The sequence below is a fragment of the Eretmochelys imbricata genome, chromosome 4, assembly GCF_965152235.1.
Source record: "Eretmochelys imbricata isolate rEreImb1 chromosome 4, rEreImb1.hap1, whole genome shotgun sequence".
Classification (NCBI taxonomy): Eukaryota; Metazoa; Chordata; order Testudines; family Cheloniidae; genus Eretmochelys; species Eretmochelys imbricata.
In genome coordinates, this window is record NC_135575.1 from 23,108,070 (window position 1) to 23,133,879 (window position 25,810).

General features: G+C 41.1%; 1 protein-coding gene across 6 annotated transcripts; it reads left to right on the top strand.

The window, feature by feature from the left end:
- Nucleotides 1-108: 108 nt before the first annotated feature.
- NUDT9 (nudix hydrolase 9) lies at nt 109-24,992 on the top strand. Of its 6 annotated transcripts, none has more exons than XR_013345874.1 (10): nt 109-143; nt 7,222-7,427; nt 8,614-8,850; nt 10,662-10,757; nt 14,004-14,090; nt 15,885-15,996; nt 16,453-16,599; nt 18,379-18,463; nt 19,598-22,746; nt 24,423-24,992. XR_013345874.1 is itself a non-coding variant. In XM_077815013.1 (10 exons), the coding sequence occupies exons 2-9, from the start codon at nt 7,294-7,296 to the stop codon at nt 19,771-19,773; spliced, it is 1,074 nt and encodes a 357-aa protein (XP_077671139.1). In that variant the 5' UTR covers nt 109-143; nt 7,222-7,293; the 3' UTR covers nt 19,774-19,794; nt 24,427-24,992. The 6 variants fall into 6 exon arrangements, 5 of the variants coding, with proteins under 5 accessions (XP_077671139.1, XP_077671138.1, XP_077671135.1 ...); XM_077815013.1 differs by having other exon boundaries at nt 19,598-19,794; nt 24,427-24,992; XM_077815012.1 differs by having other exon boundaries at nt 19,598-19,790; nt 22,106-24,992.
- Nucleotides 24,993-25,810: the final 818 nt, after the last annotated feature.

The window sequence follows — 25,810 nt, forward strand, 5'->3', positions numbered from 1 at the left end:
CCCAATCGGCTGCCAGAATGAGGCTTGATTGACCCGGGCATTGCCCTATCGCTAGTGGAGTTTCAGGGCGAGGGGGAGGTCCAGGCTAGTAGCCCTGTGAGCCCGGGGGTGGGACGGAAGGAGGCAGCCAGCCTCGCCAGGGGGTAAGAGGCCCTCCCGGCCAGGGCGGAGGCTGCCTTGGGGTGAGGGGGGCGCTGGGCGAGCAGGGGGTGTTAGCCGGGGATCGGGGCGATTCCCGTCTTCGCATCGGGGCTCCCGCTTCCTGGCCTGCACCCATCCCCCGCTGGGTCCCGCGGGGCGGCCTGGTGCCCTGGTGCCCTGGTGCGGGCGGCCCTCGGGGGCGAGCAACATCCCCACATGGTCCCGGGTCCCTGTGGAGCAGCCTGGGCCCGGAACGGCGGCAGCAGGGCCGCGGTGGGCTCCCGGTCACGGGCGGTCAGGGCTGGCTGTGTTACCGGGCCCTCGGCCCTGGGAGTGCCTGTGGGGAAGGCCTGTGGCCTGTGCTGTGCAGGCGGGCAGACTCGATCATGGCAGGGGCGGGCTGTAGACCCCAGCGCACAGCACGCTGCTTTGGTATCTGTCACAGCTGACTTAGACCTGGCCTCTGGGGGCTCTTGCATGTGTCAACCTGCGGGGTTCTTGTAACGCTCCTCTCCTCTCCCCTTCCCCGCTCCCCAGGGGCGTGTAAGGAATTAGCTAGCGCCCCTGCTCTTTGATGAATGGCTTCTGAATTGCTGACAGGGAGGCTAGCTCGTTCACCTGCACATCTACCAGTGTGATATATGCCATCATGTGCCAGCAATGCCTCTCTGCCATGCACATTGGTCAAACTGGACAGTCTCTACATAAAAGAATAAATGGACACAAATCAGATGTCAAGAATTATAACATTCAACAACCAGTCGGAGAACACTTCAATCTCTCTGGTCACTCGATTACAGACCTAAAAGTGGCAATTCTTCAACAAAAGAACTGCAAAAACAGTGACTGCTGAATTGGAATTAATTTGCAAACTGGATACAATTAATTTAGGCTTGAATAGAGACTGGGAGTGGATGGGTCATTACACAAAAGTAAAACTATTTCCCTATGTTTATTCCACCCCTCCCCCCTACTGTTTCTCAGACGTTCTTGTCAACTGCTGGAAATGGCCCACCTTGATTATCACTACAAAAGGTTTTCTCCCACCCCTCCTGCTGATAATAGCTCATCTTAAATGATCACTCTCCTTACAGTGTGTATGGTAACACCCATTGTTTCATGTTCTCTATGTATATAAATCTCCCCACTGTATTTTCCACTGAATGCATCCGATGAAGTGAGCTGTAGCTCACGAAAGCTTATGCTCAAATAAATTAGTTAGTCTCTAAGGTGCCACAAGTCCTCCTTTTAGCTCTAGGGATGGGGTCCTGCTCTTTTAGAGCAAGAGCATGCGAGTTGTGTCCCCACTGTGTCTGGATTCCAAGCGGCCACAGAATGTTGCCACACAGTGACAGCTGCCAGGTTCCTGGGTGACTGAATTTGTTAAGACTTTCAAAATAAGCAGTTAAAGGAAACACTTGCACAGGGCTGGCCTACAATATTTTGGCACCTGAGACGGAGGGCTTGAATGACGCCCCCCTGCCACCTTGCTTGGGCCAAAACTTTGAAAGGTCTTAACTCTGCCTTCTTCCTGTTCTTCTCTGTTGGATGCTCTGCTACCTACCCCAATAAAGGACAACTAAGAACTTAAAATGCCTTGTGCAAAAAATTTTAAGTAACACTTAACTTTCAAACACCTGAACAGCAAATGTAACTTTTCTTGTCTGCATACTAAACACTAAAAAGAAAAGGAGTACTTGTGGCACTTTAGAGACTAACCAATTTATTTGAGCATAAGCTTTCGTGAGCTTCATAAGCATCCGATGAAGTGAGCTGTAGCTCACGAAAGCTTATGCTCAAATAAATTGGTTAGTCTCTAAAGTGCCACAAGTACTCCTTTTCTTTTTGCGAATACAGACTAACACGGCTGTTACTCTGAAACCTATACTAAACACTGGCATTTTTATCTGTTTGAATACTCAAAGTGGTGCTTTCTGTGCCTTCTTGGCTGCAAAGATTTGAACTGCTTCCTGCTGAAGGTCCACAGTCTGGGCCAGCTCATGCTCTATTGAGATGTTTGCAAGGCCGACCATTGTGGAGTGTAGGTGTGTTTTTATTAACTTCAGCGTGGAGAAGCTGCGTTCGCCACTGGCAACTGTTACAGGAAGTGTTAGAAGTATGCACAGAGCAACAAAAGCATTTGGAAAGAGGGTTGGTCATCTTATTTGTGTACATTCCAGAACAGCCTTTGGAGTTGATCCTGCTGAAATGTATCTTGAAAGGGCTTTCAGTTCATCACCTAAATCACTTGCATCAATATCGTGCATGTCATCATGTGTCAACACTGTCTCTAGTGCCTTGCATCGCTGGTGTAGATCTTCTTCAGGTATAGTGAGGAGTTTTGGAATATCATACAACATCCCAAATACACTGCTATGTTCCTTGAGCTGTATGAAACATTCTTCAACTGACTGTATTGCACAATCTAGCACCTGGTTAAAGAATTCAACTTTGAATTGTTGTTTGGGGTCTCTTATGGGATTATCCTGTGTCTCGTAATCAAAATGTCATCGTCTTCGGTGACTCTTGTATTCTTGAATGGGTGGGAAAATAGCTTCAGCGTGAAGTTCCTCTGCCAACTTCTGTGCACTCTTCAGAACGTTTTTAAATCCCTCATCTGACTGGTAAGACTGTAGGTATGACTTTGCTTTGTCCAGTTGTTCCATTGCACCACATATATAGAGGTCAACACCTTGGAGTCTCTTGCTTACAACATTTATTTCAAAGAGTATGTCATGCCACAACACTAAGCCACACAGAAATTGGAAGTTATGTATGTTTCTGGTGATTCCATTTCCCTCTGACATTGTTCTCCCATGAACAGTTCCTGTCATAGCATTACCCTCCATAATGGCGACTATGGCACCATATATCTTTCCAATTTGGTGTTTGTTAGGCTTTATCGCCTCCACTCGACTTTCCCATCGTGTGGCACTCAGTGGTTTCTTTGTCAGAGAGGATGTTCTCAGATGTTGCTTCAAAATTGGCCATCGATGAGTTGATGCAGAGAAAAATGCTTTGAATGACATTAAAAAATTCAGCAGCCTCACTAGAAGCTGATGCTGTATCACTGACCACCAAGTTCAATGAATGAGAACTGCCTGGGACAAAAAAAAGCTTGAGGGTTTAACTCTCGGATCCGTGTCTGCACTCCTCTGTTCTTTCCTCTCATGTTGGCACCATTATTGTAGCCCTGACCTCTCATGTCAGCTGTCACAGTTCCGTATCTTCCAGCTTTTTAAGAAGCACATTTGTCATAGCAGATCCTGTAGTATCATCAATGTCAATACATTCTAGAAAATGCTCTCTGACAGTCACCGTTGCAGGGACATTTTCCCTAGGTTCTGTTGTTGTTACAAAACGCACCAGTAAAGTCATTTGTTCCGTATGGCCGATGTCAGGCGTGCAGTCCAGAATAACAGAGTAATATCTTGCTGACTTCAGATCTGCCACAATCTTCTGTTTGACTTTTCTTGCCTGTAACTGTATGATCTCATTTTGAATTGTTTTTCTAAGGTAGTGGTGTGTGTACATTTCTTGGATGGTGACTTTTCTTAGATGCTCCTGGAGTACAGCATCAAACTCAGCCATCAGCGCCACAATTTTAAGGAAGTTTCCATTGTTTGGCACGTACAGCTGATCTGAAGTGCTACGCTGTGGTAGGTTTTGGGTAGCAAGCATTCTCACCATGGCAATGAGCCCTTTCAAAACATTTTGCCAGTAAAGAGGCTCTGATGCAATCTTCTCTTGATGCTGATTGTCTGTGGTGGCTTTTAACCTTAGTCTCATCTCAAGCTCTTTCCACCTATGGAATGCTCTCTGGTGATTTGCTGCCGTCTCATGGCATGCCAGATTTCTAGCCAGATTTTTCCAGTCCTTTGTTCCTGTAGAACCCAATGTGACTGGAAGAGTTTGCAACAAAAACAGTATGCAGCATTCTGGGTTTTGGAGCACATAAGCCATGGCCTCTGCACTTTGTCACCATTGGGGATTTCACGCCAGTAATGTGTTGGATGGAAACTTCTATTTTCATTGTCTTTGGGGAACATGAAGTTTTTCACTTGCTGTGGCCCATGCAGTACAAGGAAGTCCCTCAGGCTACTGCTCAAGTGGGTCCACAGTTCTGGATCATCTAGACTTAAGGAACTAAACTCAGCAGCAGCTGTTTTTTGCTCCTCCACCAAACTCTTCTCTGATCTACACTTTTCTTCAGGAATGTGCATGGTTACATCCATTTGAAATGGAGATATGGATGCTGCAGTAGCTGCCAGGTCACCTGCACTCTGACTAACTGGAAGATCAGGCATCTCCTCACCACTCACATCCTCACTGTGTCCAGAAGGCTCACCGTGAACATTTGTGTCTATGTATCTCAGGAGAGCTCCTTCCTGCTTAGATAGAAAAGCTTCCTTTGCTTTCTTTCTTTTTCTGAATGGGGCGTTTTCTTCTTTCCCTCATGACTGCTGTTCTGTGCCAGCTATCGTGGTTCTCAACACTCAATTGAAGGGTGTGACAGGTTGGATCACAGAAACCCCCTTGGGACTGCTACCTGATGTGCCAAGATTACTTCTACCCCTGCTTTGCTGCCCTGTCACTTCGGACTTCGGTGCCCTGCCTGGTTTGAGCCAGACCTGCTAGCCTGCTGCAAACCCAGATCCAGGTCTGAACCACGTCCCCTAACAGCGATAGGCTTAACTGAAAGCAGCTTGCAGACATGTTCCTGTCTTTAACAATCAGATGCCCAACTCCCAATGGGTTCCAAACCATAAATAAATCTGTTTTACCCTGTATAAAGCTTATACAGGGTAAACGCATAAATTGTTCGCCCTCTAAAACACTGACTGAGAGATATGCACATCTGTCCCTCCCCCCCCCCCCCGGGTATTAATACATACTCTGGGTTGGTTAATAAGTAAAAAGTGATTTTTATTAAACACAGAAAGTAGGATTTAAGTGGTTCCAAGTAGTAATAGACAGAACAAAGTGAATTACCGAGCAAAATAAAATAAAACATGCAAGTCTATGTCTAGTACGGTAATAAAACAGAATACAGATAAAAACCTCCCCAGTTCCAGTAAGCTTTCTTTTACAGACTAATCTCCTTCTAGTCTGGGTCCAGCAATCACTCACACGTTGTGTGGTTACTGTCATTTGTTCCAGTTTCTTTCAGGTATCTTTGGCGGTGGAGAGGCTCTCTCTTTAGCCAGCTGAAGACAAAATGGAGTTTTGGAGTCACCTGGGCAAGTCACATGTCCATGCATGACTGAGTTCCTTACCAGCCAAGGCATATTCCTGGGAAAGCCCAGCTGTGGATTGGCATCTCCAAGTTCATTGTTGGTTATACAAATAAGCAGGCTGGTCGCAGGGCCTGAGTGAGGGAAGATATCAGCGTTTTAAGGGCCTAACTGGCTCCTACTACTTCAGTTGACTGCCTGTTCTCCTCAAGTGGGTTCAGGGAAGCCACACAGGAAGCTTCCTGAGAAGCTGGTGTTAATCAGTCCAGGCTCCTGGGGGTGCTAGAGAGGTACATAAGAGGCTCCTCCTCCTCTCTCTCCTTGCGGTTCCTGCTGCTTTCTGTTGTTTCCTCTCACCTTTTCTCCTGCCTGCCTGCTATGTGTCTTGTGCCCTCCTTCTTCCAGCACAGCACTCCACCATCTCTGTGCATCTAGAGCAGAGAGAATACATATGCACCAGCAGCAGACACAATTTTCTACACTCTGGGCCGCCCCACAGTCTGGCACCTGAGGCGGCCTCAGTTCGCCTCATGGTAAGGCCAGCCCTGCCCTTGCAGGTCATACGGTGTCTTGGATAAACATACACAATGTGATAGTTTACCTGTGCCAAAAAACAACTGAAAAACTGCCTTTTTTTTTTTTTTTAGACATCCTTAACAACAGGTGAGTTGTTTTGAAACCTACCAAAAACTTCTAGCTTATACCCTGAACTAATATTAAACAAACAAACAAACAAAACCAAAAAAATCCCCACCACCTTTCCTTTGGATAGTTATAATGGGAGTGAACCTACTGTTCAAAATGGAACCCTAGTTTTAACCTTAATTGTGGAGCTTGTGCATAGTGGCCCTGTTCAGGTTAATTCTTAATGATCTGCTACTCAAAAACAACAGTTTTTTTTTCTAGTATCCCATCTATTCATGTTATGGTTTTGCAGGGCACTGGAAACAGCAGTCAGGAGCCACTTTGCAATTAAGGCACTTCTATAAACATAATTACTAGATAATCCTGACAGACCTGCACAGCAGGGACTAGAACTGTGGTCCTTCACCTGTCAAAACACATGCCTTCAGCTAAAATAAAACCTCAGTCACATTGTTGAAGTACAGATGGACCCTTGGACGTGATTCTCCACTGTCTTGGACCTTGCATAGTCATGTATACACGTACGTAGTATGTGTAAAATATTACCAGATCAGAATAATCATATTTTATGACCACTTTGCACAGGAATAAATGACTACCCAAGGTCCAAGACAGTTCTTTCCAAGCTTTGGCCAGCAATGACAGGGCACACAGTGCTATCGCCCTGATCCTGCAAATACTTCATGCATGTACTTTTTTCATGTAAGTATTGCATGGTTAAATGTAAGCATGAGTGTAAATCATTGCAGCATTAGGACACGTAACTCATTCCAATTAGATAAAACAATAATTAATAGCTTAGTCTTCAATTAAACCTTCTGCACATGTTTTCAAGAGATTTAACTGTGGAAAGGGGTAAAATATCACTTTGATCGTTAAATGATGAGCAGCTACCTGGTAGTTTGTTAGCACAATTCTGTTTGTTTAAAAGAAGATTTAAAACGTACAGTTTTAAAATTGTTGGACCATTTGTCTAAATCTAGTGTGACTTCCCTGAAGTCAGTAGAGTTGCACCTCTGCAAAACTGGAATAACTGACAGTACAATCTGGTTTACTATTTCTGTGTTTAGGATTCCCCCTCCTGCCCTACCCCACAAAGAATTCAACTTAAGTTATACAATAAATTAATATGGCTCTTCCTTGTAGGGAGTGAGGTGGACAAGACGACACATCAAATGTTTCCTACTTCATCTCCTGACAGGTCAGGTCACTGCATGGCTGTTGGGCACTGTGTTCTGGGGAGACAAAGTTTCCTGTGAGCATCCTGCATGTGATGGCAAGGTGGTGTCTGGCCCGGACTGTTACTGTGGTGTCCCTCACTGTAACTCTGTCTGCTGTTGCTGTCAGGTACCCTAGCTGCCGACTCCTCCACCCACTACTCCATCCATTCAGAGAGCTGGCCTACAGGTATTTAAATTATAACACAGCAGTGACATAACCCTGCTACTTCCCATAAACAATAAAGCTAGGTTGAGGTCTAAGGCCTTGATCCTGCAAATATGTATGTGCATGCTTAACTTTACATGAGTAGTCCCACTGAAGTGTCTCATGGGACTATTTGTGTAAAAGTTATGTCTGTTTTGGCATGATCAGGGCTTATTTAGCCCTGTTATTTACTTATTTACCCCTGTTACACTTTCGATGGAGTGGCAGGGTATTTCAGATATTAAAATCAAAATTCTGCCATCAGATCTGTTGAACTTGGAGTTGCAAATATGTGAGTTGCACATGCATATCCAATGAGTGAATTTGGCCCTTAGTATGGTACATAGTTCTGGTAAAATCCCGAAAAGCAGCAGATGATTTTAAGTAAGTTTGTCGCAAGTAGTTACCATTGGAGACAAGTTACTCACTTGCATATGTTTACAGTTTTGGGCCTATTATATAATTTTACTGAAAGTCATGACAGTCTTGATATATTAATTTTTCATTCTTGTAGAGAGGAATTAATTTTACCAAATTATAGGAAGTATAGCTAGGAAAAGAGATCTCAGATGGAAAGGTTGTGGGTCTAGTTGAGGAATGGGGCAATATTATCGCCTATTTATTCATTTGGATTTGTACGCTTTTTTATAAATAAAATAAAAAGAAGCAACATGACAATTCCTGATGTGTGTATTCATAATACTTATGTAACACTATAATGTAATTCCAATGAGCTGAACTATGCTGTATTTTTGGAATGTCACCACTTCTTTACTCAAAGTATTTTTGGTCATATAATGAGTTGTTATAATCTGTTGAAGAATTATGCTGCAATTTTGCTCAGATCATCCAGTTTTTTTGAGTTTCTTTGGTTTTAGTAAAAGTGCGTTGTTTGGCTAGGGCTGAAAAGGTATTCAATATTCAGAGCCTGTGAGTAGATAGATCAGAGGAAGAAATTTCTCTGGTTTACTCAACTACAGCTTAATCACTGGGCAGATGGAACTGGCTGTATATTTGTAAGCTTAATATGTTACTACGACTTTAACAATTTTAACACCATGTCTTTTTTTTCTCTCTTTACAATTTGGAATTCTAAAACTTGGAATTAAATAACTTCATTAATATATTTTCAGGAGTGTAACACTTACTCTTTTCCCCCCCTCAATAGGTCAGTTCCAGTACATTGGTTCCATTTTTACCCTGTCAGCATGCTGAGCTGTTACAATCCAAATGAAAATGTCCACAACAAAGCTCACACCTCCCCATATCCAGGGTCAAAGGTTGAGCGCAGCAAAGTACCTACTGATAAAGTGGGCTGGCTAGTTGAGTGGGAGGATTACAGACCTGTGGAATACACTGCAGCCTCTGTCTTGGCTGGACCTACGTGGGCAGATCCGCAGATCAGGTGAGCAGTGTCGGACCAAAAGAAATTGGGGGTTCTTCTAGATGAATGTGGTTCTGCTACCCAGTGTAGAGAAAGGAAGGAATTTGTTTTAAATACAGCTGATAGAGAGAAGTTTGATCTACTTCTGCTTTAAATATCTTTCCTAAAATTACATGTGCACCTGGTACTTGTGAAAGTGATGGACTTAATAATCCTGGCTAGAGTACTGTATAATTTGGATAGGCTCTGTGAACTGTCCAAACATCTTCTACTGCACTGCACCTGTGACTATGGAATAGGTAGTAATTTTCTTCTAGAATGAATGGGTGTACCAGGCACAGCTGGATATTCAAATGAAGCTAGTTCTGTAACACATGCACATTTCTATGGCAGTGAAAGGGGTTAGTAACATGAGGAGGGAGCTTCCTTTCTATATGGGATAAAGATGAGTAAAATCTCAGTCTTGGTACACTGTCCTTTCAGTCGTTGTCGACATCAGGGCTAGAATACTGCTGCAGCAGCTATATAGAGGCAGAGAAAGTGTTTCATAATATATACATTTCCATTTGTTTGTTTGTATTTGTATATGAAATGCAAACAGACAGTAATAATACAATGTTAGAATTCTAGAATTGACCACTTGGATTCAAGAAATTCAGAAGTTAAGGTTGAGTGCCCAGCTTTAACTCTGCTTGCTTGTACATATGTATATCAATCCTGTCTAATATTGTAATCATACACTGTTTATTAAAGAATGCAATCTACATATTCTGCAACACTAGATATGTATGTGTCTAAGATATCTTGTGATGCTGTATTTAAACTGTATGCAAACACGTGCACAAAAGGGGAGAAATAAAGTTAGTTAGTGCTTCAATCTTAATTTTCATGTTTCCTGACTTTGCGTTAATATTTGATTACATTTATTATTATACTATTATTTGCACAGCATCTCATACCAAGGACTCTTGTAAGACTTAGGGTAGAAATATATACTGTGCTAGTGCAAAGTAGCCATAGCACAGGGTATATTCTCCCTCTAAATGTTCATAATTCTTAAAAGTGCTGATCCAGATGTTGTGTGTCAGTGTAATCTTCCAAGCAAGCCAGGTTCGAAGAAAACTGGGTCAATGGTTGTAAAGTTATGAATATTTGATGAAAAAACCTTTTGAAATATGCACATTCTATATGTCTGTGTGTGCATGCCCCTCTATAGACTCGTGGCGTGGTTTTCAAAGGCACTGATGGGAATTAAATGCAAACTCCGAAAGTCAGTGATTTAATTGGAAAAGTGGTTAGTGTGTATTTTTCATGTGCTCATAATTCTGATAAATCACAGCCAATCAAAGGTCTCCTCGGGGATTGTATCTATGTCAAGTGTCAAAGCTTGGCTATTTTGTCCTGTAGACCTGGCTCCAAAAAAATTGGTTAAAAATTTATAAAATGGGAAAAATAAATGTTTGCCAAATTCAAAAGTGGACAAAGGGATTTTGTTCAAACTTTAAAACAAACACGCACTTTGGGCCAGAATCAGTCATGGAAAGTATCATCCCAAAAGGTGGATATTTTAGAAACTTAAAATGTCAAATCCATATATCACCTGTTAGAAGTATTGAGAGATTCTGCAGTTTGCAAATACTGACATTTTAATTGGGGGCAGGGGAAAAGCTTAGAAAAATAGGGCTGCAATTCAGTTTTAGACATTTTGGTGAACCAACTGCCAGCCCTGAGATTTTTGGTGTTTCAAATCCTTTGGATGGCATTACAGCCTCTATAAATAACAGCTGTTGGTTATTTAGTAACTTACTCTATACTATTCTTCCCTGAAACAGTGCCAAAAACTTTTCTCCCAGATTCAATGAGAAGGATGGACAAGTGGAGAGGAGGAGTCTGAGTGGCTTGTATGAGGTTGAAAATGGGAGGCCCAGGTAGGTGTTTTTACTCCTTAATCTTCTGTGTCAATGTTGTGACACTGCACCACATATTGTCATAGTAATATTATTATGGTATGATTATGACATAATTATGGTGCATTTTGTACAAGATAAGTCATGTGAGATGTCATTGAAAAAGTTATGATTTGCTGAATGTGGTTAACTATTTGTATGCATGTATCATTTTTGTAGCTGAAGTTATGAATATTGACTCTGTATCTGTATTTCAAATGTAGTTACACCTGTGTAGTGCCCATTAGACAAGATGCTTTCAGTCTAGATGGCTGGTTGGGAAGAGCCTATTCAGGGCAATGAGCCATTAGGGAAAACAATAGGCCTTAGGAGAAGCTTATCTCCTACTTGGTGAGCCTTTCTGAGAACACTCCAGACAGCCTGTAAGTAATGGCTGCTATGACTCTACAAGGACATGTGACCCAAGCCACATGATTCTGGATTCCATCTTGAGATATCAATATTACAAAGACTGAACTGGGGAAAGTGCTGGATCCAGGCAAAAGGAATTTCAATCTGTATATGAAAGACCTGGGGATTCCAAGCCATCAGGCAAATGCAGCTTGTCCCTTAAGAATCTGCAGCCTGCTTGTATCATCAGCTAGGGTGAGAATTTGCTAATTCATGTCCTGTCTTTCTAGTATCTTAGACTTAGTTTGTGTTTTTGTTTATTTATTAGGTAATCTGCTTTGATCTGTTTGCTATTACTTAAAATCTATCTTCAATTAATAAACTTGCTTTTGCTTTATCTAAACCGGTGAGTTGGAGTGAAGTGCGTGGGAAATTGTAGCTCAAGGGACAAAGGCTGTTGCATATTCCTCTCTAAAATTGAGGGGACAGGGGGGTGAACTCTATGAGCTTACACTGTACAGTTTCCTGTGCAGCTCAAGACGATATAATTTTGGGTTTATACTCCAGAGGGGGTGCGTGCCTGGGGAGCTGAGAGTTACCTTGGCTGTAGCCTTTCTATTGTTTCTTGCAGTGGCTAGGCAGAGAGCTTGCATGTAACTGCAACTGGATGTGTCCCTAGGGTGTATGCTGGTGGAAGTGTAGGCCTGGGGGCATGTCTGCAGCTTGTCAGAACAGTGCAATGTGAGAGGGGGCCCAGGCTGGTGGGTCAGAGGGCTCAGTGTACCCCAGTTCCTGGTGGCACCCTGAGGGGAACTCCTCACAAATGTCATTTGAGAAGGTGTGTTTTTAATGTCTTTTGTATCTAATTTACCATGTGTTACATACTAGACCAGAACAGCACATTATCTGTGCTGACTTCACTGGTGCAAAGTCCCACACCAGAAAGTTTGCTTAGAAGAGAACTGTAAAGGAGCAATGAAGTGGTGGGCCTGTAGCTAACCCAGCTCCCAAGATTGGAGGATGGGTTGGATGTAGATCTACATGTGTGGGAGAATGTGCTGTAGGATGTGTTGCATCAGTGCATTCCTGCTTTAGCTTCTGCTGGCAGAACTTCTAAGGAAACACCACCTCCTTCCCTGAGGTGTAAGTCTCTCAGACTGGATGCAGCAGTTCTCATAGACACAGGAAGGTACAGTTTGTACCTCTCTGCAGCAGAGGTGAATCTAGCACATTATATTTAAACTGTTTATTCTCTATAGGTAAGTGTTTATAATCTCCATTCTTGTGTTTCACACATCAGAGATGAGATTGGAAAGCTGACTAGCAAGCTGAGGGCAAGATTGTGACCTTCCCCTACCTGCTAGTATACAGTGTCTCCTTACTCCTCTCGATGAACTACCCACATAGCCAGCCCATGTGTGAGGCTAGAGAAGACTGTGAAGGGCTGCTACTCCCCCCAGCAAAATGAGGTTGGGACCTTGACCCCCATACCCTGGCATGTAGAACTGCTCTTGCAAACCAGTCACAATTCCTTCCTAGACTGCTCCTGGGATGGTGCAGCTACGTGTTCCATCCTCTTTACCCTTTACCTTGGAGTAGGAACAATTTAGACCCTTCAGGAGAGTTGTAGTCGTGATCTGGAGGTGAGACTAGTTTAGTTCTTTGACATCATTTCATTTTTTCCTGTGTTTGGTTTCTGTATTTAGATTCCAAGGTAAAAGAACAAACCAAAGAATGTCCCTCCAAAGTTCCAGGATCCCTTGCCATATTTTAAAATACAGCATTATAGGAGTTTACAAAACAAAGTGTTGTGGTTTAACTTTTGTATTTTATTGTCAAATTTAGGAAATGTAATGGAGCTTGATCTCACTAAAATGTTTAATAATATTTTCTGTCCATACCTTGAGAGAGAGAGAGAGAGAGGCTGAGGTATATGTCGACACTAAGAACTTGACCAAATGTACATTGTTATCCTCCTCTTTCCTTCTTCTGTAGTTCCTTATTATTTGAATGAAGCTGACTTCCCAGAATATTTGTACATATGGGTGTTAGGGTTCCCTCCCCGCTCTGAACTCTAGGGGTACAGATGTGGGGACCTGCATGAAAGGCTCCCATAGCTTATCTCTACCAGCTTAGGTTAAAATTTCCTCAAGGCACAAATACTTCCTTGTCCTTGGAACGGTACTGCTGCCACCCTCAAGTGAGTTAGACAAAGATTTAGGAAAAGGACCTCTTGGAGTTCCTGTTTCCCCAAAATATCCCCCCAAGCCCCGTCACCCCCTTTCCTGGGGAGGCTTGAGAGTAAACAAGGTGAGCACAGACCAGTCCCTTGGGTCTTTAAGACACTAAAAACCAATCAGGTTCTTAAAAGCAGAACTTTATTATAAAGAAAAAGTAAAAGAAGCACCTCTGTAAAATCAGGATGGAAGGTAATTTTACAGGGTAATCAGATTCAAAACACAGAGGATTCCCCTCTAGGCAAAACTTTAAAGTTACAAAAAAAGAAAAACACAAAAAAACCCCAGGAATAAACCTCCCTGTTAGCCTAGGGAAAATTTACAAGCTAAAACGAAAGATAATCTAACACATTTCCTTCCTATTACTTACAGTTTGTAATCTTAGATGCTCAGTTCAGGTATGGCTTTCGGAGATGTACTTTCCCTGCCCTGGTTCCTTGCTGTCCCGGAGAGAACACAAAGAAGCACAAAACAAAAACCTTCCCCCACAGATTTGAAAGTATCTTCTCCCCTTATTGGTCCTTTCGACCAGTTTATCTGAGCTTCTTAATCCTTTACAGGTAAAGGAGGGATTTTATGCTACTCTTAGCTGTATGTTTGTGACAATGGGGGATTTCATATGTACCACCTTCTCTTTCAGAAATCCGTCAGGCAGGACGGGACTGGTGGGTCGAGGATTATTAGGGCGCTGGGGACCAAACCATGCTGCAGATCCTATTATAACTAGGTAAGGGAGACAAGATCAGAGGATGATAGGCCAGCAGAATGGAAAAATGTAGAACTTGCATTCATGTGTACATGTCAGGTACCTGTATATGAAAAACTATGATTATATTTTGATAGGTAACATCCATGTAATAGATATATTTATGTGCAGTTAGTTTAATGAAATATTAGGCAAATGCTTTATTTTCATTTTTGGAGAGGTGAATGGGAAGTAATCAGGACAGACCATTACTTTAACTGGGGAAGCGGATTTAAAAAAAAAAAAATAGGAATAACGCAGCTGATAAACCACTGTAGGAAACTATACACAAGATGACGTGGTAAAAACATCTGAAAGCACAGTGGTGTGGCAGAATACCTTGCATTATTCTCATCATAATATGCCAATGGGCCTTTCCAATGCTCTGTGTAAAATTACTAGTTATCCTTTTTAAAAGATTGAAGGTTTGAAATTCACAACTGGTAATAACTGAAATTCAGCACGGCACATCATGAGATGTGTATCTCCACTGCACTGTTTGAGATGCTGTCTGGTTTTAATGCCTTATCTGAGGAGATCCTCTCTGCTGTTCAGGTCAAAACACATAGCAGTTTCATGATATTATTGCATTAAAATTCAATATATATATAAACATTGCATACAAAAACACATTAAAATAAAAATTGTTAGGTGGCAAAGTCAAGCACTCAAAAATTAGATGTCAGAATTAAGGTGATTGTGCAACCTTAATTTGGCCCCCATGGGCATATACATTGTGATACAGTCTTTAATAACATGATCATATACCATTTTTTTCCATCGCACCATTGCCTAATCCAATTTACAGGATGAGTAGTGCTCAGGAAGTGAGGCAACAGATCAGTATTTCTTTTTATGATCATGGTTCAGTGTAGGCCCTGTAGCTTATTTATTGCATTCCATCCAAACCCTGTTCTAAGTACAAATTTATTACTTTCTTCATAGGCTTTTTAGGCTGCTCATCACCACAGTATAACTCTAATATCTGAAAAGGAGTACTTGTGGCACCTTAGAGACTGACAAATTTATTTGAGCATAAGCTTTCGTGAGCTACAGCATCCGATGAAGTGAGCTGTAGCTCACGAAAGCTTATGCTCAAATAAATTGGTTAGTCTCTAAGGGGCCACAAGTACTCCTTTTCTTTTTGCGGATACAGACTAACACGGCTGCTACTCTGAAACCTAATATCTGAATACTTCAGAAACATTAAACTCCCCATGGAGATAAGAGAGCATTTTTATCCCCATTTCACAGATGAGGAAACTAAAGCAAGGACATAGAGACTTATCAGGGCACACAGTGAATCAGTGGAAGAGCCAGGATAAGAACTCCCAGATAAGCAGTAGCTAATTCCCAAGCCCTTTACTCATTCCTCCAGACCACGCTTTCTTGATGCCAGAGTGTCTGAGCAAACACAATTCATGTTGACTTTAGTAGCAATTGTGAGCACTCAGCACTCTTGTCTCAGGTATTTAAAAGTGGGCACGTAGAAAATAAGGAATCCACAATTTGTGTGAAAAGTTTTAAGTGACTTGCCCAGCATCACCTAGGAACTCTGGCAAAGGCAGGGATTTAATCCAGTTCTCTCAGGGCAGCTTTCAGCTGCCTTATTACAAGATGATGATTTCTGTTTTACAGTCCTGCCTCATTCACCACACCATACCTTCCAACCTCAAGAGCAAATACTGCAGGGGCAGAAACAGTCTCATTCACTTGATGACCTTGCTTAATTCCAAAGAATGGAAAATAATTTTCCTCGTTTGTCATTCCCTGCAGGTGGAAGAGAGATAGCAGTGGCAATAAAATAATTCACCCAATCTCTGGCAAGAACATTTTACAGTTTGTAGCAATCAAGAGGAAAGACTGTGGGGAATGGGCCATCCCAGGGGTAAGAACCAAAGCACCAAGCAGACATGACAATTATTGTCTAGTAAGGTTATGAAAATGTAATTGGTATTGATTTGACAGCTAGTGTGCATATCCTCTGAATGACTTCCCCTTGTGAGGCATATGAGGGCACATTAGAAAGCATCAAGGAGAACTAAAATATTGTTTTATCAAAAAGCCATTAAACTGTTTTCTTTTTATTGTCATGGTACAAGACAGTATTTGCATCTAACTAGGACTATTCTTTCCAGCTTCATTTATTTACAGATTTCACGCTTCTTTTATTATTGTTGATTACTATTGGTGTTCATAACTCTTCACAAATCCGTTATACCTCCTTGAATGATTTACAGTCTAACACAGACCAATAGAACATACTGAATAAAGAGCAGATGGAATAAGGAGAGCAGACAGGGTCAAAGAGATATCAGCAATGGGTGTTTTTGTTTTTGTTTAGGGTATGGTAGATCCAGGAGAGAAGATCAGTGCCACACTGAAACGAGAATTTAGTGAGGAGGCCTTAAACTCCTTACAGAAATCCAGAGCAGAGAAGGAAGAGACGGAGAAGCAAATGAACAGACTCTTCAACCAGGAACATTTTGCGGTAAACCTTTTCTTCTTCTATGGTAACCTTGTATCTTATTAAAAAACATACTCAAACATCAATAGAATTTATAGGGGACTAAAGAAAAACTGTAGCAGAATGGTTTCATCCATGATGCCACTGTGCTGTACTGTGGGAGTGGATTCTACTTGTGTCCTTCCTCGCTTGGAAATATCCCTACAACTGAGGATTTCTGAACTTTAATATGTGGTTTCCTAGCAGGGAACTGTGCTTTGGTATCAGCCAGTTGCACGTTTGGGTGTAGAATCGTAACATGAGAGAGAACTGGATAGAGCCCTGCTTATCTGGGATCTACACTCTGGAAAAGGCATAGTCTGGAAAAGTTCAATTACATCCTCATTTTATGTATCATTTTCTTAGGGAGACTGGTGTATTGTTTTGATGGCCAAGTAGAGTTACTGGAGGTACGAGCCCCTATGAATCTTCTGGCTACAGCTTCCTTAAATCCTTGTCTAATGTGGGTGATTACAGTGTACTTACACCGCATTCTGTGCCAGTCCCTTAATGGAAAGTGCATGTCAATAAATTGTGTAAGGGTCATCATTACTGATGCTCCTCCGTTTTGCAGTAAAGCCTGCTTTGCATTGCTTGGCACCTCAAGGCTGTGGAATGGAGTTGGGGAATTGATAGGAAAGAGAGCTTTGGACAGTGATGCATTTGTTATGCCTCACCAACTACTAGTCTCTCAATAGATAAATATCGCTCTAGACGTGGAAGAAAGCCCAGGATCATGGATTATTTTCCTCAGGAGACATTACATGATTATAAAACTTCAATAATGGAGAGGGACCACACAAGAAACCATTCAGTTCAAAGGACAGCTGTCAAAGCAGCTATCGAAAAAGAACTGAGAGTATTAACTAGAACTGGTTGTAATGTCTAGAATAATTTTAAATCTTTTTCCCCCTCTTCTTTGCAAATTTTCTGTGGCATTTTGAATTTCAGTGAAAAATGGTTCAGAGCTTTCAGGAAAATTTCATTCAGGTTTCTCAGATTTTTAAATGTTTTCACCAGTTCTGTTAACTTTTGTGCCTCACCAATGGATAGATGCAGACTGCCGCAATCATAGCGAGTCTGTGAAACTTATTTAGAATGCCATTCTACTGAGCATTCCAATCTTTATCCTGTGGATTAATTCCCTTTCTGCGAACAATAATTAATGTGTCTGAGCTCAGTGGGTTCTAGTGATTAAATGATTAATACCATTTATTATTGTGGTAGCATGTAGAAGCCCCACACTATGCTAGGCACTGTACAAATGCAGAACAAAAAGACAACCCCTGCCCCAGGGCGCTTACAATCGAAGCATAAGACAAGAGACACTGTGGATACAGACCTGGGTGGTGGGCGGGGGCATAAGGAAACAATGAGAAAATATTGGTCAGCATGATAGGCAGTGGTCTAAGCACACCAGTTGCTTAACTGTCAAGATTTTTTGTCTGCATTATGGGAAAGGAGTGTTTTTTAAAGAGGGATTTGAAGTAAGACAATGAAGTGCTTTGTAAATATTATAAGGAGCTCCTCCCATGTGTGAGGGGCAGCATGGGAAAAAGCACAAAAATGGTTGTCTTCAAACTTAACAGGAAAAGCTTTTGAATGTGCTGACTCGTTTGGGGGAGCAGATCATGTACTCTTCCAGAACATTGCAAACTAGTACAATTTACAGTCATTCCTTAACCAACGGTGAGGCCTTTTAAGATTCTGTGTCATCTCCTATAATGTTGTGCCCTCAGCTTAGATTGTCTGTTTTCTTCTTAGGTGTATAAGGGATATGTGGATGATCCTCGTAATACAGATAATGCCTGGATAGAGACAGAAGCTGTGAACTACCATGACGAACCTGGTGGGTATCCACATTTTTACCTTTTTAGCAGTTGCTCCCTTAAATATGCTGTTACAAACTAGGGGGAAGATGACAGAAAGGTGGTACAGGGCCTGAGATGCACCTAACTCATCAAGTGTGAAAATTAGGTGTTAATCTATGGAACAAAAGTCAGTGGGTGAGTTTTTTCCCCAGAGGTGTTCACCCATGGCACACAGTAATCTTTTTCTCCAGCTCAGCCGGTTCCAATAAATATTCCTAAAGGTTAGTTGGCTAAATTATGTTAAGAAAAATAGGTGCTTTGGGAGGATATATATTTCAATCGAACATATTGGAAGAATCGTGAAAATGTAACTTAATTTTTAAGATTTTATATATATTTAGTATAAATTATTGGATAGAGACCAGACATTTAACTAAGCCTTGTTCTTGCTACAGTATCTCTTTAAATTTGGTTTACTCTTCTGTCCCATCATGAAACTTGGGAGGAGGGATTTAATTTTTCAGAACTGTTCCAGTAATTAGCCAATGCAAAGGACTTGTTGCTTGTTTAGAGGCATTGTTTTTGGTGAAGACCTATAAAGACAGCCAATTATTGTTGTCTTCACTCTTCATTATAGTGTGGGATTAGGCCATTGGTATTTTCAGGTACCCTGCTGAAATAGTAGTATCAGAATCTGGTTTACATCTTGGTGAATGGCATGTGGGATGGAAAGTTTCCAACCATTAGCTATATAAAGGGTATAAAACATTGCAGCAATAGGGGCAGAGGAGAGCAGAGATCAGTTGAACCTAAAACTTATTTTAGCAGGAAGACAGTCCATGTAATCACATTCATTTTACTAGCTAGCCATGGCACTTGTGAAACTGCAAAAATGGTGACACAAGGGTTAAGGCTACCTATTCCGTCTCCAGCTCGACAGTATAATGTCAGTTATGCATGTAAGTATGAGAGAGGTAATTGTAACACAGAGGAAGAATGTGCTTAATGTCCTAGCTGCTGTCTAAAAACCGGAATGGCATTTTCATGGCAGTAGTTGGAGTGAAACTGGCATGAACAGGCCTCCTGCAGCTGAGAGTAATGGAGCATGCAGGATAGTGAGAGGGCAGGAAAGAAGATAAAATACTGTCTTAAATCTTTTGTTTGGCAATCAGGTGAGACAATGGATAACTTGCTTCTGGAAGCAGGAGATGATGCTGGGAAAGTGAAATGGGTTGACATCAGTGAGAAACTCAAGCTATATGCAAATCATGGCAACTTCATCAAACTTGTAGCTGAGAAATGGGGAGCACACTGGAATGAAGACCCTGTTCCTGGCTGCCATAAGTGATGCTACTGGAAACCGATGCAAGTATAAAAAGGAAAAGAACATGTTACTTTATTTAGAGAGGCCATCTTTTGTATCTTCAGTTTTGTTAGTGTTCAGTACTGGGTATAAATTGGTACATTAATTGCCTTTTGATCTGAAACTAGTGCTATACATGGTACATAATGGTAAATACATCAGACATGAAGGGCAAAAAGCATATAGAAGCGCTCCAGTTAAATAGCTGGAATATTCTATGACTGCAGTTAGGCATGGCCTAAACCAAAGCATCTATAAGACTTTTCTCTTCACAAAACTCTAGAATCCAAACTGGGATGAACTCAGACTAAAAACAGACTTTGCTATCACGTTCTCCATTGCCTTCTCCTTAGTGATTTCCATTCAGCTCTTAACAACTGCAGACAGACATGGCAGTGCCGAGATTCTAAATTGTCTTGATTTTTATACTAATTTGTTGGCTTGGAATTTAGCTTTGTGTGCGTTTGCTGATATCTGTCAGGAAGAGAAACTTTTCAGGTAGGCATGAGGTTCAGTGTGATGAGCTAAGTGATGATTTAATAAATGTGATATGAAAGTTATATAATAAACCAAAAACTAAATGAATTCACTTTTGCTTTAGGAAACCACTGGCAAAAAAATAAAAAATCTTGTCTGAGAAGTGAGTACTCCTGGTGTTGAGTATCATGAGTATTTTGGTAGACTGAATTATTGTGTTAATCACTCATGAACAAATCCAATAATGAATTTGAGTTGTGAGGAACCTCTAATACAAGGTTGCCCAAATATTGTGACAGAAAGGGTCAAACTGCTAATTTGCCAGGAAGCCAAGGGTATGATCCAGTATGCATGTATTTTATTCCAAGACACATTTATAAGTGCACATAACCAGAATATTTGCTTGTACTTGTGCCTTCCTTGATAAGAGACACACAGGTTTGGTTGAATTTGCCAGCAACTTAAGAACCTGTAGCTGATCTGCTTGTATTTTCCTGCTGTTAAAGCAAGAAAATGGCTTTCTGGGCTATATATTAGGACTCTGTGGGCTGAATTTTACTCTTGGGCTACTCTTCAGGCAACTTTGCTCTGATGTCATCTCATCCTTCCCCTAGCACCATGCTAGAGCTGATCTTTGTTTTCTTTTTTAGATCTTCCGTAGAACATCCCTGATTGATGTGTATCGTGCCTGGCTAATTGAATATCTCTAATAATGCTAACCCTAATAATGCTGCATTTGGTTGCTGTCAATCCCTCAATGTTGCAGTACTCTCAGGGATAGCCTGATGACTCCAACATTGGGGGGCAAAATTACATCAAAGATGTCTGCTGGCAAGTGCTAAGATTCAGCTCTAGAAAGGACTTTGAATGTGGTCCGCTGATTGGACACACAACTACACTCAACCATAAGCATCATAACGGAGACGTTTTGACCAGCTCAGTACCACGGGTTCCCCGTGTTACGCAGCATCACTCCTCCACACATCCATTGTGAGGATGCTCTAGTCTGAATGGTTGAGAAGATCAGGGCAAACCTGAGCCTACCACCATACACAGACATCTTTGACCACCCAACAGTACGTTTGTTGTCGAGGCCCCTATTGTGGGCCCACTTGTCCTGTCGAGATTTCTCTGTGATGTTGATGTGGTTTGAGCAATGGTCTGCAGCTGATGTCGGAAACCATTCTCTTATAACTGACCCAGTCATGTGTGGACCCAGCCGTGATTTGCCCACACTGCTCATGTGTCCTTCTGAACCAATTTCAAATGGGCCAGGGTAAATATGCAGCCAACCCTCACATCTGGGGCCAACAAAAGGATTCCATGTGCAGCTGTGGCCAAAAACAGACAATGCCACGCATCACTGGTGACTGCCCTGTGATCAGATTTGATGGTAGTCTGAGGGACTGAACTTTGCTGCTGCTGTAAATTGACTTGGCAAACTCCACTTTTAATAAGAAGAATACCCTGCATCCCTCCCCCCCTTAGTTGTGTGTTCCAATGTTTAGCTGTTCATATGTATGATGTTCTGCCAGTGTTTAGCTTGAGTTGTCCTTGCTTTTGCTTAAGTTCACCTTATTTCTGTCCACTTACTCTAGTAATTGTCTGCAACACGTGAAGGGTTGGTATGTCTCCTCCCACTCTCCTTTATATTTAATAAGTTGAGCTCTTTACCTTTCCTTACAGACCTTGCTTCTAAGTATGTTATCCTTCAGGTATGCTTTACGCTCTCTGCCTTCAAATTCTAAAATAATGTGACACCCAAAGTGAATTCAGCATATTTTGGCTGTTGTGCTGAATAGTTAGAATAACTTTTTTTTTTTTTTTGCTTGTTTTACAGGAGGTGCACCTCTTTAATATAGCACTTGTCTTTTCTGTGACTGTCTGCTACATAATTGCAAATAAGCTCTTCAAAACCAAACAATGCTGAAACTTCAAACTGTATCGAAGTGTAACTGCTGCCAGCACAATGTGTATTATCAGAGTTGTTGACAGTGTTTGATGGTTGAAGCTTTTGTGCGGATTTCTTGCTTCTCCCCACAAATCAAATGGGCAGGATGATATTGTCAACATGAATAGAAAATTCCGTTGCATACTATATTCTTTTGCAGTTCGTTACTCTCTCAGCATCACTGATAATATCTGAGAGTGATATGTCAAACATGTTCACCTCAAGAGGGCTGTTGAGGAAAGTCAGATAATGAGTTAAGGCTCATTTTTCAGTGCTCTCCTATCAGGAATCAGGGCCTGGAGCCGAGCCAGTCTCTGGGCAACCTAATGAGCACAGCCTGTAGTAGGCCGGCTGATTGGCTCCACTGTCTTATTAGTGGGAAGAGTCTGCTCAAAGCATTTGCAGTCTTGGTTGCAATAGCTCCTGTGCCTGCTGGTTCCTAGCCTTGGTCTTACCTTGTTTCAGTCCTGGTGTTGCCATGGACCCAGCCTTGCTATGAGATCATTGTGGGCTCCTTCATAGGAAAATGAGTAAGTGTTATTAAAGGCAATTGAGTTTCTCCAAATCCATGGAACACCTACATGCTTTACAATTACCTGCTATTTGAGTGTCTCCCAAAGATTCTTCACCTTTAACTTCACACAAACAATTTAAGCTGCTATTTCTTAAGTTTCCCAATGTCTCCTAATATGACTGGTCTTTTGAAAGCCATTTACTTAATGGTCACTCTTCAACACTAGGGCAAAATTCTGCCAGTTGCAAGTGGGGTTATCCAGTCCTCACTGTGCTACAAAAACATATGGAAGGGATGGGTAGTTATATGCTGTAAAAAGTTTAAAGAGCTGATAGTATAATTCAGTGTTCATTAGCAGTTATTCTCATCCCTCAGTTGTCATTGGTTGTAAGGGAATGGGAGCCACAGGAAAGAAAGCACATGAGGAGTATTTAGGAATGCAGTTAATTTGTGACACTTGTAGAGGTTTGTGAAGTTTGCCCACCTGTTCATTCCAGTCCGCAAAATGGCTAATTGAATAGTTGCCATCTAAAATATGAGGAGAAATAATATATATCCCTTACCAACTCTATTGCTTACAAATTTTTAAGCGCTGCTCTAAGTTTGATTTTTTGTTTTTGCTTCTGCTGCTACACTGGACTAATATTTCGGAATAGGGTCCCATTATCTGTGATACCTTCACAACTAGGAATGGACCTTCATGTTGATCGACTGATTTGAAAGACTATTCAGTACTTTACACTTTTTTTTTCTTTTTTTTTTTTACCATTCCCAAGATAGGGAATGTGGATTATTTTTTTTTTTAATTGGCAGTGAAGAAGAAATAGTGGTACATTTGTTGCAAGAGTAGGAAATGAGAAAAAGGCTCTTGTGGGAAGTAGCTTTGGGAAAGTGTAAAACTAATCTAGACAAATTATGTCTACTTGTGGCTATATTGTAACAGAAAAGGAAGGACTTAAAACTAAAAACCTAACTTACATGCCATCTATATGCTTGTTGGATAAACTTTGCTATCAGAAATTTTTATACAACTGTGCATATGTTTCTGGAAGTGTTAAGACTCAAAAGAAATAGTTCTTACTGAATATTGCAAAAGTTTAGATCTGTATATTGAAGAAACATTAATTGTTCTGGTCCATGAATGCTGTTTTTATTAAAATTTCATAGTCACATTGTCATTGAATTTATGTTTAATCAAGCATCACTGAGTTAAAATCAGATTAAATATAGGAATGTTTGATGCAGCTTTTTCATTCTGTGTTGTATGTGAAAGATTTAAATTTCCAGAAGGGGGAGGGGACAGAGGAAAGACTAATACTAGGGGTTTTGTGTACAAACAGTTTTCTGATTTGTTCTTATTGATAGTCTCTTCATGTATAATTTAAATTTCATTACAGAAACAGAAGAACTAATGTGTTTCAATTATTAATATATAGGCAAAAAGCTAGTAGTCTCATTTTTCCTGTATTTAAGAGCAGTCCGTAGTTAGAGATTTATTTTAGTGTCTTCTCCCACTTTCTCCACCACCCTCCAATTCATTTGCATAAAGTTGTTCTAACTATAGAAGTTGTGCCGCTATAGTTAAAGAAACCTATTTTCAGGGTGTTACAAATCCTGTACTATAACATTCAAAATACATTTTTGTGTTTGAGGTTAAAATCTGATGGGGCCACACTTTTCACTTCTATACAGGGAGGAGATCTGGAGAATAAGAAAGAAGTACTGTTTCTACTGAAGTTTCTCTGTAGTTACCACATGGTTTTTGGACTCTACAGGTCAGGAGGAGCAGTAGATGTGACTGAGAGAATGGCTACTATCCAGTGCTTTATCCCACTATAATTACTGGAGACTGACAGCATTATTTAAGCATGTGGTACATCTCATTATGTTATTTCCTTGTACAATCCTAAATAATTTCTCCCTCCATGGTATGTACATCCTTCAAAGATTGGTGTCCTGTGTCTCTGCACATTCTTTGTTCCCATATCTCCACACTTTATATAATTAGCTCTTTTAGTATTTCATCATAATCTTGCTCTTTATTTTCATCTGAACTTCTCTACTGTACTTGTAGTAAATAATTCTGTATGGGAGGGGAGATGGATTTTATTTCCTGTGGAAAGTAGTCATGCCACAATTACGTTAATAGAAAATCAAGGATAATAAGGAAGTGAAAATGTTTTGATTTAAAAAACAAAAATGAGGAAGGTACAAATTGTGTCTGTCATTTAAGCTTTCAAATAAAAATTGCTTATAAATAGACATAGGTGTACATTTCTTATTGAGTAGGTGTAAGTTTGGCTCATCTTTAAGAGCAGTCCTTTAAACAGACTGTTAGAAAATGTTCAGTCAATGCTCAGTCTTTATTAAAGTATAAAGTGTGGAACATATGGTTTGGATGAGTGGAATCATCTGCTGTTAAGGGGTTAGACGAAGAACACAGATGAATGTTAGAGGCATGTATAGGTGTACTGTATCTCCAGAATTTTCAGTGCACCAGTAACGTTAAAGGTGTGAGAGAGAATACAAATTCAAACAAAACAAGCAAAAAAAACCCTTGATGACTTAGAAGTAGATAAGTTGCATGGAGGACATCATTAAATTCCCAGTGTCATCTGCAGAATGAGAAAACTGAATTAGAATCTCAGATTGAACAGCTGTTTCTGCTGTTCTTTGTCATTAAATAGAACATGTTAAGTCATAGCACTAGCAGTGAAGTAAACTATTGTAAATAAATGACCACATGAGCAAAAGCAGATCTCTTATGTCAATGGGAGATAATTGAGGGGTAGCTTCATACATAAAATATGAACGTACTGTTGTGTTTAGTAATCTTAACAGAGTTATTATTAAAACTAACAATCCATGTTTCCATAAAATATAAACATTTCACAAAGTATTCATTAACCAACAAAACAAAATGATTTACCCACTCTGAACCTGGAACCTTTGTAGAAGTGGGGGGGCCAAAGCCCAAGTGGATTCCTATGCCCCTTCTCCCCTAACCCTGCACTCCCTTGTGGCCCCAGCCCCCTGCACCCTCTAGTCACCTGGTCCAGCCAGTCTCCTACCTCCAGCAG

Coding starts and splice junctions, on each gene's coding strand:
- NUDT9 (XM_077815009.1), top strand. CDS start 7,294: ATGGCAAGGTGGTGTCTGGCCCGGACTGTTACTGTGGTGTCCCTCACT. Junction 7,428..8,613: donor TTCAGAGAGCTGGCCTACAG/GTATTTAAATTA, acceptor CCCCCTCAATAG/GTCAGTTCCAGTACATTGGT. Junction 14,091..15,884: donor GCAGATCCTATTATAACTAG/GTAAGGGAGACA, acceptor CATTCCCTGCAG/GTGGAAGAGAGATAGCAGTG.